Raw genomic sequence first — 18,920 nt, 5'->3', positions numbered from 1 at the left:
AAAGAAAATAAAAAAATGGAAATTTTGTGGTTCCTTCCCTACATGTAAAGCGAGTATGAATTTTTTATCGTCTATTCATGGTGTGGGATATCGCTATCGGTATTTTTGTGAATTACATTGGGATTAAAGTGCTAACTTAATCTACGGAACCCAACACTGCGTGGCTCGACATGCACTTGGCCGGTTTTTTAAATAAAGACAATTCGAAGTGCTTACCTATCATTAGTAGCAGTAATGTGAGAGGTGCCCGGGGGTGAGGCCTCAGGGCTCCGAGCACGGCCCCAGCGGCCACGAGGCAGGCGCCCACGACGCCCAGGAAGAGAACACATAGCCTTAACGGAGGCCGCCCACAACACGACTTGGGCGCGTTGCCTTCCCCTTCAGAACATGCATATGCTGCACCTCTTCCAGATCTGAAAAAAAGAGTTAAGTTCTATTATTTATAGACATTACTAGCTGACGCCACGCGGTTTCACTCGCGTGGTTCCCGTTCCCGTAGGAATACGGGGATAATATAGCCTATAGCCTTCCTCGATAAATGGGCTATCTAACACTGAAAGAATTTTTCAAATCGGACCAGTAGTTCCTGTGATTAGCGCGTTCAATCAAACAAACAAACAAACAAACTCTTCAGCTTTATAATATTAGTATAGATTATAATGTTATTTTTAGTACCAAACGCTAAAGAGCGTTTGACAGCCTCAGTGTCATGCGCGGTGGATTTACAAGACAGAGGTCCTGGGTTCGATCCCCGGCTGGGCTGATTGAGATTTACTTAATTAGTCAAGGTCTGGCTAACCACCCTACCGGCAAAGACGTACCGCCAAGCGATTTAGCGTTCCGGTACAAGTGGATTTTCATCCTACTCCTAACAGGATAGCCTGCTTCCATCTAAGATTGCATCATCACTTACCATCAGGTGAGATTGTAGTCAAGGGCTAACTGGGCCATCTATTTTCGCCGCGGGTCTATGGCCTATAAGCTAATATTTGTTTATGTAAAGTAAAGATAAACTATAACCAACTTCGCAACTCGTACCGTCGCGTATTTAAAATTTTAAAATATTAACTTACAAAACTATACACTATCCAATGAAAAAAGTTCTACGTATTAACTGAGTAACGTAATACTTTTTAATTATACACATTATCAATTATTAATTATTAATGAGGATCATAACACAAAAACTGATAACTATAAAAAGATAAAACGTAATATTTAGAATTTACTTATTTAAAAAAGGAACCAGCAGACATAAAGCTTCTTTCAAAGCTTAAAACTGTTTAGTTAGTAGATATTAAAACATTAAACCTTTTCCTCCATTTATGTCTAGAGCGAGTTTTGAAAAATGAATTTTTATTTTAGAAGTTTAAAATACCATTCCTTAGCCTCGCTAATTATACTACTCGTAGGTACCCAGCCTTTCGGACAACTTCAGTTTTAATGCTTTTCTTCTGTCTCTGTTTCCGTTTTTCATTCCTTTTTACGCTGTCTCGATCGTTGCACTCGTACCTACAATCAAGTATTAACGCTCGAAATAAAAGAAGTAAGCACTCAATTCGCGACTTTGTCTTCTTATTATTATTAACTAGCGGACGCCCGTGACTTCGTCCGCGTGATATTTAGTTTTTCACAAATACCATGAATTTTTCCGGAATGAAAAGTGTTAATCCAGAAAATCTATTTCCATTCCTAATTTCAGCCAAATCGGTTCAATCGTTGCGGCGTTAAAGAGTAACAATCATCCAAACAAATATCCATACAAACTTTCGCGTTTACAATATTAGTACGATCTATTAGTACCTGTTCTTCTAATAAAACTTAACTGAATGAGAAAAATAATATTAAAAAGATATGTGCTTGATTTTTTGTTGTTAGTTACGAAAAGGCTTTGAAACGATTTTAAAAACAATTTCTTTGCTGGAAAGCTACATTATTAGCTAGTAACATAGGCTATATTTTATTCCTGAATTAGGTATGACATAATAGCGAAACTGCAGGGCATCTGCTACTATAACAATTCTCCACTACCACACTGATTCGATTTCCGTAGATTATAAAAAATAATTTTAATTAAATTAAAAAAAAAATACATACTGTGTTCTAACTTACGTGCAGCATAAAACATTTTTGAAACTTGCACAGCTAGTTGCACAATGACTTTAACTGCTTTCTAAAGAGCGAAGTTCACTTGAACCTACGTATAAATTTTACCTATAACCGGGTTCATTTGGTATAAAAATAACTATTATTTAACTATAACTAAAATCAACATATTTCTTTGCGTGCCTTTATATCTCAATCACCGAAAGTTAGCACGTTTTTTTTGTTACAATATTAGGTAAGTACTTGAATACAAATGCCTATTTATGTACAAATACTAAATATGTAGTCTTATGATTTTATAGGTTCACTGATTCAGTTCTAAAGAGATTTATATTAATGCACAAAAGTGATTCGCCGGAGACACGGCTGACTGCATCCGAGTTTATTGACCCGGGTCATCTGACCCCTTTCTAAAGAAGACCCTTATAATGTTAATTGGTTAGCAAGATTAGTCATATACAAACTTAACGATATATTGTTCCAGTCACGTTCGATTTCATTCACATTGGGCTTTAGTAAATGACAGTACATTACACTGTATAATTTCACGCAAATGGATTTGAACGTCATTCAAAGAAAGCCTTTTAAAATAGAATAGTACCAACCCGTCAAAAACCAATACGTTTTCTGTAGCATCAGAAAGATCGAGCGGCTTAGTAATAAATTCGTTAAGCGGGAAACTTGGTTCTTTGTACAGGGTTCAGTAGAATTTTTGACGAAAAGAGAAAATTATAAAGGTTTATAACACAGAAAAGACAACGCTAAAAGCTAACGGTTTTAGCAATAGAAGTAGCAAGGGGGCGTGGCCCGCGTACAACCGGGTGTGCGGAACAACGCAAGCGTGTCCGCGCATGTACTAGCAGTCTTGTTTTGTTGTGTGACAAAAGGAATAAATAATATTCAACTCTAAAGTAAGGGTGACATATTTAATTTTTCACTAAATATTAAACAGTCATTTAGGCCACGCCCCTGGGTACGCTGGTTTCAGTACAAAGAATTAGCACTTTATAAATCTAGTTACCTCTTATATCTGTGATTTATAATAATTGTGATTGTCAGACCTCATTTCATTAAATCAGAAAACTGGTCTTGTCATACTCCGACCACAGGTAAATAGTTAAATACGGTAGGTAACTGGTGACTTTGGACCATGGAGGCTTAGAAAGGTAGCAGGTTTGAAGGTAGCAGGTCTGCTCCTTCTCGCAATTGTCTATGTATAAAAGAGCCAAGATAGCCCAGTGATACCTTCGATTCGGAGGGCGTAGGTTCGAATCCGGTCCGAAGCATGCACCTGCAACTTTTCATATATGTGCATTTTAAGAAATAAAATATCACGTGCCTCAAACGGTGAAGCCTGAAGGGAAAAGGTCGTGAGGAAACCTGAGATGTTTCTTATTTCTCTACGTGTGTGAAGTCTGCCAATCCACATTAGGCCAGCATGGTGGATATTGGCCTAACCCCTATCATTCTGAGTGGAGAGTCGTGGTCAAAAGTGAGCCGAAAATGGGTTGCTAACAATGAATGATAATGATAGCATATAAGTCTCAAACAAATGCAAATTCGCAATTGGAATAACGCTTAAGATAGGATCAAATACACGAGAAAGTACTTTTCTCTGGTTTTTTTTTGTTTTTGTTCCTTATTTAATTATTTTAAATATCGTCTATGTTATAATAATGCACAATGTTTAGGCTTAATTTAAATGTTTTTGTAGAATAATAAATAAATAAAATCGAGTATCAACCATTCTGTTACGGAACCACAGTAAAAAGTATATTCTCATTGGGTAAGTCGGATATAAAACGGCACTCGAAGCTATAGTTGGTCTTCGGACGTTTTGATAAATGAGTTCTTACAACAGCGTTCATTTCGTTTGCCGACATCTCTTTCGGGTTTTTTTTCATCATTTTTCAAGTCTTCGACTAAGCCTTCGAACCTGGGGCTCTAATAGCAGTTTGATAATCGCTTTACAAACAAATCTTCGGAAATATTTCGTAATAAATTTTCGTGATTATCATTAAGATAATGCCCAGTAAAATTGATGGTGGAAGAAAAATAATATATTTTTAGATTACGTTAGAAAAAAATGTTTAAAAGGCCAACCACACACATATAATGTCCTGCAGGCTTGTCCGTGTGTAGCTGGCGTTTTTTACAGCAACAGCATTCATTAACAATTGAGACAAATGGTGAGCAACACAATGAGGGCACAAAAAATAGACGACACCATATGTTACATCGATGGAGTGCGATAAGTTGGGATGACTCACTTTTTATGCTCATAATAATGATGTTGGACACGCGATCTATTAAGTACTGAGGCATTAAACCGTGTATGAATTTTTAGGATGAAAGCTTGCGATAGCCCGACATACTTCATTTTATAAAGGCTGAAACTCATGCTGCCATTGTAGTAGGTAAAGCAAACTTGTACCTACTATTGGCTTAACCCCTCTGATTCTGAGAGGAGACTCGAGCAAATTTCTTCATCCATTTCTATTATAGCCATTGTGATTAGCTGAATCAGTTTATTTTCTTTATTGCAAACTACCACTCGCTTGTGAACTGTACTCGAACGATTTTTGGGCAGTAGCAAGTAGAGTACGCTACTCGACTACAATGCTAAAGTAGTCCGAACTGGGCTTTAGATCTAGATAAACAGCCTAAGGTTAACTACCATTAAAAAAAATATATAGACTACCTACTAATATTTTCTTTTACACAACGCTATTTAATAGACCAGAATATATTACACGAGGCTAACTTTATCCAATATGATTCAATACAGGAGGCATTATGCAAATCCTGAACAGTTTAAAGCCAGGATATTGTTCTGGAGTATATAGCTTTACATTAAGGCCAAGCCTGACTTAGGGTATTCTACATACTTTGGAATATTTTGTCTTGGGTAGGTATTTCACACGATTAATATGAATGTCTGTTTGTTTTTGTGTTTTTTATTCATCATCATTATAAACCCATATTCGGCTCACTGTTGAGCTCGAGTCTCCTCTCAGAATAAGAGGGATTGGCAGACTTCACACACGCAGAGAATTAAGAAAATTCTCTGGTACGCAGGTTCCTCACGATGTTTTTCTTTCACCTTTTGAGACGCCGTGTGATATTTAATTTCTTAAAATTTACACAACTGAAAAGCTTGAGATGCATGCCCCGGACCGGATTCGAACCCACACCCTCCGGAATCGGAGGCAGAGGTCATATCCACTGGGCTATTACGGCTCTATAACTATATTAAGTACCTGCAGAAATTTAGAACAAACTGGCTTACTTAAATAAATTTACTGGACTCTCGGGTATTACCCATTTTATTATTTGGAAAGCATTTTTCTTTTGTCGATCGCAATGAAACAACCATCTTCGTTTCGCTTAATATTTATCGTGTATTTTCACAAAAAATTTTTGGCTTCGGCCGTGGCTAGTTACCACCCTACCGGCAAAGACGTACCGCCAAGCGATTTAGCGTTCCGGTACGATGCCGTGTAGGAACCGAAAGGGGTGTGGATTTTCATCCTCCTTCTAACAAGTTAGCCCGCTTCCATCTTAGACTGCATCATCACTTACCATCAGGCTAACTTGTAAAGAATAAAAAAATAAAAAAAAATCCGTTAAAGCCGTTTAGGAGGAGACAAACCAATAATTCTACTTTTATAAAGACAGATAAAAAGATGGCATCATCATCTCCTTACCCTTATCCCACTTAGGTGGGGTCGGAAAAATATGTCAATCTTTTTCATTCGTTTCTATTACTCGTCAACTCATCATCCACTCCTTTTACACACATGTCCTCTTTCACACAATCCAACCATCTCTTCTTTGGCCTTCCTCTCCTCTTATGTCCTTCCACTTGCACAGATAAAAAGATGTATCGACTTTTTAAATTATTTTTTTTTTCAAATAAATGGCTGTTGTGTTTACAACAATCGGTAATATTAAAAACATTTATGTAGAGATTCGTTTATCATCATCATTATCAACCCATATTCGGCTCACTGCTGAGCTCGAGTCTCCTCTCAGAATTCAGATTCGTTTATCAACTTAACTTAATTGATGGTTAATTATATTTTTCTGTTATCAACTAATCTTTATTACATAGTACGAGAATATAAAAACAACCGCTTACTGCATTTGTACACTTAAATCTTTTAAATTACAGCAAGGATTTTAATGTGGTTTTCAATAATATATAGATTGATTCAAGTATAGAAGTTTATACGTACACGTACAGTTTAATAAAGAAAGACGGGGTTTATGGTTCCGACGCAGACGAAATCGGGAAAATTCGCACTAGTGCGTAATAAAATATTGTTTTCATTACATTCTTGTCAGCACTTAAGTGTGAATTTGGCCTAAGCGCCAATAAAGTTTTAACATATGCGCCGCAGACCGTAAAATTTATGTAGTTAATAAGGGTTGGAGGGTTAATTATTGGATTTATGTGTATATTACCGCTGCGCACGCGGCCTTATTACTTGGATTTGACAATTTATTACTCGTTTTAATACCCGCCTTCAATTTTGAGTTGATATTACTGAAGTTTATTATGAGCAATGAATATATATGTATTGCCCTAGAAAAATTGTGCTGAAGTCTATTAAGAGCAATGAATAAATATGGATTTATTATTACTTTATTCCCCGAGACAAACTGTTTAATCAGTCGATTTGCATGATTAAGTCTCAGTTTTTGATTTATATGCGAATATTATTACGTTTAATATAAAATGTCTCTTATTTCTCTACGTGTGTGAAGTCTGCCAATCCGCATTAGGCCAGCGTGGTGGACTATTGGCCTAACCCCTATCATTTTGAGTGGAGAGTCGTGCTCAAAAGTGAGCCGAAAATGGGTTGCTAACAATGAATGATGATGAGAGCATATGTCTATAATATAATTTATATGATATTAAGCTCCGTATTTCCTAAATAGACTTATATTAATAACTAGAGGACGCTCGCGACTTCGTTTGCCGTTAGACCTCCTAAATCCGGCCCTGTCGCAAAACCGTCTACTAACTATAAACTACCTCCCTGCCGAATTCCGTCATTCTACGTCAAGGGGTTTTTGAGAATCCGTGATTAGTAACCTTTAGCTTTTATAAATTTAGATTCTATATTTGGCAATATAATAGGTACCTTTATTTGAGTAAATGGTTAATTATTATTCAAATAATATACATATCAAGTATGAGCAAAAAAAAGTCATGTCATCAAATATATGAAATAGTGTCACATATATATAAGAAATATTATTTCTTATGGGTAATAAATACTTCCATTCATTTCGTATCACATTAAATCGAAACAATGTTCATTACCGAAAGGGCGATTCCTCAACAATATTCCTTTGTATCCAGCCCAATGTAGCACGCTACATCAACCATGGAACCAATAAAACCCATAATCACTGATATATCGCTTGTCGGCTATCGGAAAGAGTTTATTTGCTTCCTTTATCCTTTTACATCATTTATTTCATTCGCGAGTGTTTCAAAAGGCGACAAATCGATTATTTTTATACATATACGTGTGATTTACAAAAGGACCAATTGAAAAACTTGTCAATTTTGTTAATATATTGAAAAAAATACCAAAATTACAATACAAAAGGATATATGTTTATGTAGTCGTCGATCGTAGATCGTTAGATGGGCCCCGAAGCGTCGCGGAATTGTCATTTGTTTCGCCAATACTTACCCATGGAAAGTAGCACGTTTCCTCTTTATTCGTGTTGCGGCTTGTGTTTTTACATTTCCAAAATGAACACGAAGGTATAATTAAAGGATTAAACAAGAAAAAACAGTAAAATATATTTTTAAATCAACGTCCACTCACAGCATGCGCTCGTTGCGTACTAAAGGTGTGCGTGCACGTCTTTGAGTAATGACATAACATTGTGCGTTATTTAATATGTAGGCGCCCATCTAACGATATATATCGATATATATAGTAATAATATACTAGAAAAAGACCAACTAGCTGCACCGCAATTTGCGCGGAGCGGTTACTCCAATGTCTTTGAAATGCAACAAAAATTGTAATTTTACCGTTTCATAAAATATTACGAGGTTGGTTGTTGGTTTAATTTATAAAATTAAAAAAAGAAACACCTGATTTTTTCAATTTTAGTCAATCAGTAGGTACATATTTGCTATCTGACGCAGGTACCAAATATTGCAAGATGGTTAATGTTTTTGTCCCTCGCCATGAAACGCACATATGAATAGGTACACAGTTTGAGTAGTATGCTCATTTAAATATTTTGTACTGATCCTAAGGACTATTTTGACACTTCCGCTTTAATTAGCTAATACGTAAGATTGTAATGCTAGCCACAAACGGTCAATTATTCTGACGTTTCTGTAGCACCCACGACTATTTGATCGTGTGTTGGTCACTGCGTACATGACTTGTATAGTATGCCGCGTGGGTACTGCCGTTTGCTTTTCAGAAACGTGAAAATAATTGACCGTCAATGGCAACCTTAAGCAAAACGTTCTTGGTGGGTACACAGTTGCCTAAATGATACATGGAGTTCAGGGTCGTAATGTCAATAATAATATCAAAAACTTGTTTTGAAATAAAAATATGAATAAATAAATAAATTATATTTTCGTGTTTGAATGAAAATGTAACGCATGCAAGGATTTACATAATGCGATAAGAAACATTAAACATAACAAACAGAGGAATATTTTACTCATAATTCATAAAGCCGTGCAGAAATGAATTTATATAAAACTTCTAAAGTAACAATTGTGCAAGATTACGGAATAATCATGCAAATCACTCTCGTTTTAGTCATAACAAGTCGTATAAAAGAGAAAAGGTGCAACAGTCGGGCTTATTCGAGTGTTCTTTAACATAAAACAGCAATCGGCATGGCGTATAACTCTCAAGAGAGCATGAGTTTTGTGCCTAGGCCTAATGGGCATTTCCAGTGGTAATTATACCCTGGAGGACTTGGAGTAGCGTTCACACTTACCTATTTAATTAATTACGCGCTTATTTAATTAATGTTAAGTAGTTTTTGCACCTGGTGAGGCGTGGCCCTGCCTGGTTATTGACGAGTGAGAGTAAATGGCGAACGTTTGTGTTTTTAGTCTTGACAAATGTTCCGTTTCCTTCGGCCGCTTCAATTCATTGAGAAGACCAGCTTAGGCCACTGCACGCCATGTGATGACGGCAATCGTTCGTTCCTTCTTTTCTCTCCTTCGGTCTTTTCAATTCAATCAGCATAATGCTGAGCAGTATTCTTTTTCAAGGTTGTGCCAAACTTGACATAGTGGTGTTCTGATGCTTATACTACTTTTAGTTTTGACTTGCCCAAGTGTTCGAGGTATCAGGCACTAGAATAGTGTTAAGGTATTAAGTGTAGCACAATTTAAAAATAAATGTCTTTTCTTTGTTTCTAATTCTTTCGGAAGATCTGCTAGTGATGGAAAAAGGAATAATCATGGCCCAGCTCACTGCACGCCATGTGGTATCGCTAAATGTTTCGTTCTTTCATTTCCTTTAGTATTTTCAATTTTTTCTGCAGGTGAGGGAAACGGGAGTCTCTATCGTCCTGTTCAGAGTCATTGAGTTGGTGGCATTGGAGTGTAGTGCCTTAAATGGGCGGAGACATAAGGCACGTAGTGGCAAATATCTACTCCTAGTTGGTCGGACATCCGTCAGTGGTGTTTGTGAGCATTGCCGTGTCTCCGGCCTCCACTGCTTGTGGTAGGCAACAAGGAGTACCTGAATATGAGGACTTCCGCACGTTTATAAAAGACCGACTGTTTATCCCGAACGACTGCTTTCTATTCTTCGGAAAAAGAAGGTACTTATTTTCAGGATTATGCTACCAATATGTTTTTTTATCTGTGACAACGTAACTTATGCAAAGTTTATTATTATTATCGGTTGAGTAGTTAAAGAGTAAAAACGTGAAACCAACAAATTGTCATTTACCCACAGATTAGTCAAATTTGCCAAATTTTCCCCTACGGACATACCAGGTTTAATTTTCGGTTTACGGCACGTATGTAAAGAGATTTAATAGCTAATATGAATAGTAAATAGGGATGTTTCTCTCCGCATCTCAGAAACTCCACAAAAACCCTGATCTCTCTACGGAATGATCCTCTCATCATCATTGAAGCATACTTTTGGCACAAGAACATGCGTTGTTTTTAATAAACTAAAAGCGAATATGGCGCCATCATTTCGCCTTGTGGTATGAAGGTGAAGTAAGTAAATTACCTACTTACTTATTAAGCGAAACACGTAGCAGCAGTCTTATCAAACTCTGTCTATCGCAAATCCTTTCTTTTTAGGCGCGTGGAAAATTAAAATGATGGAAAATAAACATCTATATTTTTCGTCGTCAATTCATGTATAATATTTTAAGAACACAATTATGAACCATAGGTATACCTAGATGGAGAGTGGATTCTTCTTCAAAGTGGATTTACAAGACGGAGGTCCTGGGTACGATCCCCGGCTGTGCCGATTGAGGTCTTAACTGGTCCAGGTCTGGCTGGTGGGAGGCTTCGGTCGTGGTTAGTTACCACCTTACCGGCCAAGACGTATCGTAAAGACGATCTAGCTAAAGCTGAAGAGTTGTTTGTTTGATTGAACGCGCTAATCTCAGGAACTACTGGTCCGATTCGAAAAATTCTTTCAGTGTTGGATAGCCCATCGGCTATGTATTATTCCCGTTTTCCTACGTCAGCTAGTTTAAGATAAAACTTCAAGCCTTACGTAGCTATGACCATGTCCGACGCACTACAATAACTCGGCTATCAGTATTTATATAGACTATTAGTATAAAGATATATAGATTGTAAGCAATATACACATTGAACACATAATGGTTTCTTGGTAATAATGTGTAAATGCGACGAGAAGCCTTGACTAAATCGTCGTAACTCATGTCCCGTACTATTCACAAACGTAGCCTTGAAATCCGTTCCATCAGGTCGTGCATAAAATATTATACATGCAAATGTCAACAGACATCATACAAAATAATAAAGCAAACTAAGCGCTGCATTCTTGTACTATTAACATAGGTACAGAAAGGTATGGAACGCTGTACATGGTAATGTAGCGATGAAGCGCTTTTGTTATTAAATGATGATTTGCTTCAAATTCTTCGCTCACGCAATACAACTGTGGACATTGATCTATCTTAATGTTTTCAGCGTTTCCTCTTCCTGGGTTTTGTTTAAGATATCCCCAAGGAATTTTCAACAGCATATTAGATTTGAATTGATTTACTTACACATGTCTGTAGCAATATAATAAAGCGGAAGACATTACACGTCTAATAACTTGTACTCATTTGAGTATGTGCTCACAGGTATACACGTAGGTTTATAGGAAACTTTGAATATGAGAAGAACGTCGTATTCATTTGAATCTTTCTCACTTATCAAAGTCCTCACCCCATGCTTTTTAGCATTGAAGATATTTTTCAAGTTAGTGGTTGAGGTTACTAAAAATTGTGATCGTCTTTTTCGTTTCATTTTCTAAAAACAAAAATTTATTTTTTGAAGTATAATTTTTGCTAGATTTTTAAACGTGCTTTTTTCTAGGATTTCCTACTTAGATAGGAAAAATTCTCATTTTTTTTATTCATTACAAGTTAGTCCTTGATAACAATCTCACCTGATGGTAAGTGATGATGCAATCTAAGATGGTAGAGGGCTAACTTGTTAGGAGGAGGATGAAAATGAAAATCCACACCCCTTTTGGTTTCTACACGGCATCAAAATCAAAAAAATCATTTATTTCAAGTAGGCTCAGTTTACAAGCACTTTTGACACGTCAGTTGACTATTTGTAAAGATTCTACCACCGGTTCGGAAGGCAGGTTCTGCTGAGAAGATACCGGCAAGAAACTCAACAGTTGCTCTTTTGAAAAAGTCATACAGTATTATAATTTACAATTAATAACAATTACTGTTTACATTTTTTATAGTTTTACTTTCTGTGTGAAGGTGGAAGCTGATCCAACGACCTCCAAGCATCTTTATCATTAAGGAACTCATCAATGTTGTAGTACCCTCGACTAAGTAGATGTTTTTTAACACATTGCTTAAAGCTATGCATTGGCAGGTCCATCACAGTCTTGGGGATCTTATTATAGAAGAGTACACCCAAACCTACAAAAGATTTTTTTACTCTTTGGAGACGATATGCAGAAATAACTAACTTATGCCCGTGTCTAGTAAGACGTGGGTTTAAATCTCCTTTTCGTTTGTACAAATTAATATTTTGTCTTACATATACTATACTGTTATATATATATTGACAGGCTACTGTTAGTATACCTATTTCTTTAAACTTTTGACGAAGGGACTCGCGTGATTTTAATTGATATATTGCTCGAATTGCTCTTTTTTGAAGAACAAATATAGATTGTATATCGGCAGCCTTGCCCCACAATAAAATACCGTAAGACATTACGCTGTGAAAGTACGCAAAATAAACAAGCCTAGCTGTATCAACATCAGTAAACTGTCTTATTTTTCTCACGGCAAATGCCGCTGAGCTAAGTTTACCAGACAGTTTTTCTATATGAGCACCCCACTGAAGTTTACAATCCAAGGTCACTCCCAGGAAAACTGTGGAACTCTCCATTTCCAGTGTTTCACCATCGATCATTATAGACTTATCTAATTTTTTAACATTTGGCAATGAAAACTCAATACATTTAGTTTTCTTGGCATTCAAAAGTAGATTATTTGCAGTGAACCAATGCGACACATGCGATATGGCACGGTTTACGTCGTCAGAGTTATCTTTATTTCTGTCGGACTTAAAAATTAAGGATGTGTCATCAGCAAACAGTACAATCTCACATATGCCGCTGATATGGTATGGTAAATCGTTTATGTACACTAAAAATAGAAAAGGACCCAGAATTGAACCCTGTGGGACGCCCATTATGGTAGTGGAACCGTGCGACTTTATATCATTTATGCATACCTTCTGCGTTCTATCACTGAGATAAGAGGCAATGAGATCGAGTGCAACACTTTTGATGCCATAGTGGCTTAACTTGAGTAGAAGGGTGTTATGGTCAACACAATCGAACGCCTTGGACAGATCACAGAACACACCAATAGCATTCTTAGAACCTTCCCATGCTTCATAAATATGTTTTAAAAGTTTAGCCCCTGCATCAGTTGTATTGCGACCTTTTGTAAAACCATACTGTTCAGGATGAAACAAGTTATTTAAATTAAAATGACATAAAAGTTGATTTAATATGATTTTTTCAAAGACCTTGCTAAGTGTTGGCAATATTGTAATCGGTCTATAATTATTAAGATCTGATTTGTCTCCTGATTTAAAAAGTGGTATCAATTTGCCATGCTTCATTAGGTTCGGAAAAATACCTAAGTCCACACATTCATTAAAAATAATGGCTAAGTGGGGAGCAATTACATCAATTATATTAGATATTACTTTCACTGACATGCCCCACAGATCTCCGGTTCTTTTTAATTTTAACAAATTGAAAGATTTTTTAATGTCTGATACAGTTATGTGGTGAAATTCAAAAAGAACGTTGCACTCTTTAACATTGCCTCTTAATAGTCTCTGGGCTTCCGTAGCAGACGAATCTAGTGAATCAGTTAACAAGATAGGAACATTCCGGAAAAAATCTTCAAAGGCATTAACAACCTCGATATCAGTGTTTACCTTTTTGTCATTGACAATTAATTCAAAACTGATATCCCGCGGTTTGATTTTTCCTGATTCTCTATTAATTATATTCCAGGTGGTTTGTATCTTGTTCTCAGACTCAATTATTTTCTGTTTGATGTGTAACGATTTTGCAAGAATACAAACACGTTTGAAAATTTTTGAGTAACTTTTGACATAATCTAAGTAAGTTCGCGTTTGAGTATATTGTTTTTCCTCGTACAACTCGTACAGTTTGTCTCTACTTTTGTAAATGCCTACAGTAGCCCATTCGCTAAACTTTAATTTTTGGCTAGCATTAATGCGTTTAAAGTTAAAAATTTTACTAAACTCTCTGTCTATTGTCTTGAAAAGTGTACCAAAGAGCATGTCTGGATGATTATTTTCAAATGCAAGACTTGGAATTTTAGAAATAATTGTGTTTTTGAATCGCTTTAATTTACTTTCAGTTATTGGCCTACACTTTACCCATTGATTGCTATTGGTTTTATTATTTAAGATAGTAATTATTTGACCACTATGATCAGAGCTTAATTTATTTATTATCTTCTTTCTCTCAAGCACACAATTATAAAATATATTATCCAGACAGGTACCTGAAGTTGCGGTTATCCTAGTAGGTTCGTTAAAAGCATGCATCAAATCAAAACATTTAAATAAGTTAAGAAATCTAACAGATTTTGAGTTTTCTGTTAGAATATCAACATTAAAATCGCCGCAAATCAGTATTTGTTTGGAAGATGTGCACAATCGCCTCATTACATCTTCCATTACCTCTTCAAATTGATCAAAGTCAGCAGGAGGGGGTCTGTACACGCATACTATAATAATTTGTTCCAACTCCACACAAGAAAGTTCAACAATGCATTCCACAGAAAGACGAACTATATCTTTTCTATCCTTACATTTTAAGTTATTATGTAAGAAAATTAAGGAGCCACCATGACCAGCCCTTCTGAAGAACACACTTGACAATGAATAATTATTAATATTAAGAACTGACAGCTGTGAGTTAGTGAGCCAATGCTCCGTAATACATAATATGTGCATCGTACCGGAACGCTAAATCGCACATAATGTACGATTCTCGAGGGTGTTAAAATATTACATCGATGGGAATAGTATTGAGTCTGCTTAGAATAAAGTGCTCAACTTTAAATTAGCCATAAATATTAAGTACTACCTGACGCCGCGCGTTTTTGCCCGCGTGGTTCCCGTTCCCGTCAGAAAACAGGGATAATATATAGCCTATAGCCTTCCTCGATAAATGGGCTATCTAACACTGAAAGATTTTTTCAAATCGGACCAGTAATTCCTGAGATTACCGCGTTCAATCAATCAAACAAACAAACTCTTCAGCTTTATATATTAATATAGATACCAAGCAATTTGAAAAAAAAAATACATTTATTCCACACTAATTTGTCAAAAAGAAAATAAAAACGATACGAACGAAACGTTTCCGACATTGTACAATACACGTAAAAAGCAATACGTCCAATATACTCTTTGTTAGAAGTAGAATGACACGTCTATGACAATATCAGTCTCAAATCCCGAGGAAATAAATTGGGACCCTCGATAAGCGCTCCCTTTGACGAGTCCCGTCTTCGGATTAGGGTGTGAAAAATGATAGCTTAGGTACGTACGGGGTACGGGGTGACACGCGCGCTTTGTACAAAACATAATACTAACATATGGGTCGTGTTGGCTTAATCTTGCCCTAGGCCCTTTTTAACAATATTAAAATTTTAATAATGGCCCATTTTGTATTAAAACTTTACTCCCTCTGTTTTATAATCGACTTCCAAAATGGTAGGTTTCCATGCATTGGAAAATTACGTTAGTATATGACTCAGTATGTCAATAATATGATGAGTATGTGGGAAAAATTATAGCGTAAGTAGGTACGTATATTACGTACGATACGCCTCCGTGGCGCAGTGGTATGCGCGGTGGATTTACAAGACGGAGGTCCTGGGTTCGATCCCCGGCTGGGCAGATTGAGATTTTCTTAATTTGTCCAGGTCTGGCTGGTGGGAGGCTTCGGCCGTAGCTAGTTACCACCCTACCGGCAAAGACGTACCGCCAAGCGATTTAGCGTTCCGGTACGATGCCGTGTAGAAACCGAAAGGGGTGTGGATTTTCATCCTCCTCCTAACAAGTTAGCCCGCTTCCATCTTAGATTGCATCATCACTTACCATCAGGTGAGATTGTAGTCAAGGGCTAACTTGTACAACACATAATATAGGCCGTGTTGTCTTAATCTTGCTCTAGGATCTTTCTAACAATAATAAAATTTAGATAAATAATGGCCCAATTCATATTTAAACTTTCCTCTGTTTTAAAATCGGCTTCCAAATTGGTAGAGGTAGAGGTATTTAAATGTGTGTGTGCTTATTGACTAGAAGGAATTTAAATAAGAAAAACCAAAATTGTTCTTGCCGGGATACAACCCCGGGTCACATAATTTTGAGGCCACAACCCACAGTGCTCTACTGCATTAGAGTTCTTATAATAACATGAGATTTATTTTGTTCAATGAACAATGAAATATGTGTATTTTTTTTCGGACGCTATACAGAAAAAACACAATAGGAAACTAAATAACAGCCCTCTGTGCTGGCTGTCATAAAGCCGTGGCATGCGCTAGTTGACATACGTCAAAATTCTGTACAAAATTCGTTTTCGAAATAAGAGCTGATCACCTCTTTGTCGTAAGAACACAATTTTTCAGTAGTTAAATACCGTTACTTTTTGTTCTTTATGCATCTTCGAGTGTATTACTGACATATTTTCTTTTTAAACTTTTAAATGTACTATTTATAATACATACACATCATATTCACGTTTTAATGACATTTTAATTATAACCTTGACGTTTACCTAGAAGAAAATTAGATAAGTTTCAAGGTAATCGAAACAAGCAGATGACCTTTTTGAAGTTGACTGAAGAACCTTCGCCAATTAAATGGGGTTCACAACCTTATGTGTCAGCTTCTCAAGGGTTGGCGATAAAATTCACCGGTCTTAAAGTCTAAAACAATACAATGCTGCTGGATGAGAGAAATAAGCACAGCATAAGTTCCCCGAACGACCTCTGTGAAAGCCCCAGTTGTTACAATTACAACAATAATCAAGTTTTACAATTACAACATTACATCCTTTGTTACAATTACAACAATAATCAAGTTTTAACATTGTTTGTACGATATCATTATTCGATTAGCCAGCTCTTCGGCTATTCGTAGTGGCTAGTTAGTACAATTTGTGTCGAGTGGATTGGTTAATCAAACTTTATGCTACCCATTCATATTTTCACAAAAGCGCCTGTACGGTTCTCTACGGTTGAAATTTTAGCATAGTTTGGCTATTACGAGGGTACGTGAATTTTTATTTACGGTAATTTTATGACTTTAAAATGGAAATGCAATGGATGAATAAAAAACAAAAAATGACGCGCGCGTGCAACGTGCATGGCAGCGGCGTACTTTTTCATTTAATTTTCCCGTAATGTACCCTTCGATCAGGTAAAATAAAATTGTGCTTCCATGGACTAAAAGGAATTAAGAGTACGTACAGAGCATAACTTTTTATTACAACAACATACCAATATAAAAAAATCCTTCCTATCTATCTGTTCGCGATAAAGTGGAAAAAACAGGACGGATTTTCATGCCGTTATTACTAATAGTTGTAGTGGTTTGTGGAGAGGTTTCAGTATATAATTTGTCAACGTTTTGTGACAATTTATTGACAATATGTCGATAATTGTTGGTAGTGTTAGAAAAATTCAAGCCTCCTGGGCGGTTGCATCTAAAACGCTGGAGATAATATAAAAACATGTATGGTAGAATATTCCTCTTTTATAGATATTTAAAAAAGTCCGCTACAGCATATTCCCATTTTTACTTTTGAAAAATAGTCACGTAAAAAGATTGACGGCCTCCGTGGCGCAGTGGTATGCGCGGTGGATTTACAAGACGGAGGTCCTGGGTTTGATCCCCGGCTGGGCAGATTGAGATTTTCCTAATTTGTCCAGGTCTGGCTGGTGCGAGACTTCGGCCGTGGCTAGTTACCACCCTACCGGCAAAGACGTACCGCCAAGCGATTTAGCGTTCCGGTACGATGCCGTGTAGAAACCTAAAGGGGTGTGGATTTTCATCCTCCTCCTAACAAGTTAGCCCGCTTCCATCTGAAACTGCATCATCACTTACCATCAGGTGAGATTGTAGTCAAGGGCTAACTTGTAAAGAATATATAAAAAAAAAGGTTTCACATCAATTTTCTTTCAGACGACGTCGCGGGCCTCCGCTAGTACACACCAATCCGTATCTTAAGATAGATTAAGTTAAGCTCTAAACAACTTAATGAAAAGCTTACTCAAAAAACAACGATTTCGACAACAGAAAAATCCCAGGCACTTTGTGATCGAAGTGAGATTTTAGTTTCTAAACTTGACCTTGCTCTCTTTAACATATGATCGCAAATTTTAGAAACAAAAATCCCATTCATTCGATATGTAAAAACACAGTAAATTCGTTGAATGGCGTAAAATATTTAGTTTGGCGAATAGAAACGCCTGGTTTATCTCCGCTGACGGCATATTCATGGGTTTGTAAGAGTTACAGGATGTTTGTGTGAAGCGTACTGCAACATTTCGGACCAGTGTTACCAACTGCTTTATTATGCTAGCCACCCACGGTCTTTTATACCCACATGCCTGCAGCGCTGTCGGCATGACGTCTAATAAAACTCATCGAGTGTTGGTCGCAATTTTTGCTTTTAGTTGAGCCGTCATACACATCGCGACCAGCACATGTGGGTATATCGGACCCTAAGTGGCTAAGTCTAGTTTATATCCTGCAGTGGACATCCATCATGATGATGAAGGTTACAGAATGAGGCCTCTCTTGTAAAATAATATGAAAATCAAAAGATAAACCGTATTTCTTTTGTTTTTTTTTTTTTTGCTATACGAGCACTGGTACCTACTCTATGACTTAGGCAACATTGACACTTGAGTGTATTTACCCATAGTTACAAAGTACATAATTTCTTAATGATCGGCTGAGTAGTTAAACCAAAAAGATGTTTGTA

The 18,920-nt window shown here is 36.7% G+C and overlaps 1 protein-coding gene across 1 annotated transcript in view; it reads right to left on the bottom strand.

The window, feature by feature from the left end:
* The window catches only part of LOC112048144 (uncharacterized), a 178,098-nt gene that overhangs the window by 13,335 nt on the left and 145,843 nt on the right, over positions 1 to 18,920 (bottom strand). Inside the window, exon 2 of the mRNA XM_024085549.2 lies at positions 217 to 413. Within this exon, the coding sequence (XP_023941317.2) occupies positions 217 to 413 (197 nt within the window). The remainder of the gene's footprint in view (positions 1 to 216; positions 414 to 18,920) is intronic.

Source organism: Bicyclus anynana, chromosome 11, assembly GCF_947172395.1.
Source record: "Bicyclus anynana chromosome 11, ilBicAnyn1.1, whole genome shotgun sequence".
NCBI classification, from domain to species: domain Eukaryota; kingdom Metazoa; phylum Arthropoda; class Insecta; order Lepidoptera; family Nymphalidae; genus Bicyclus; species Bicyclus anynana.
This window is presented reverse-complemented; position numbering and strand designations above follow the sequence as displayed.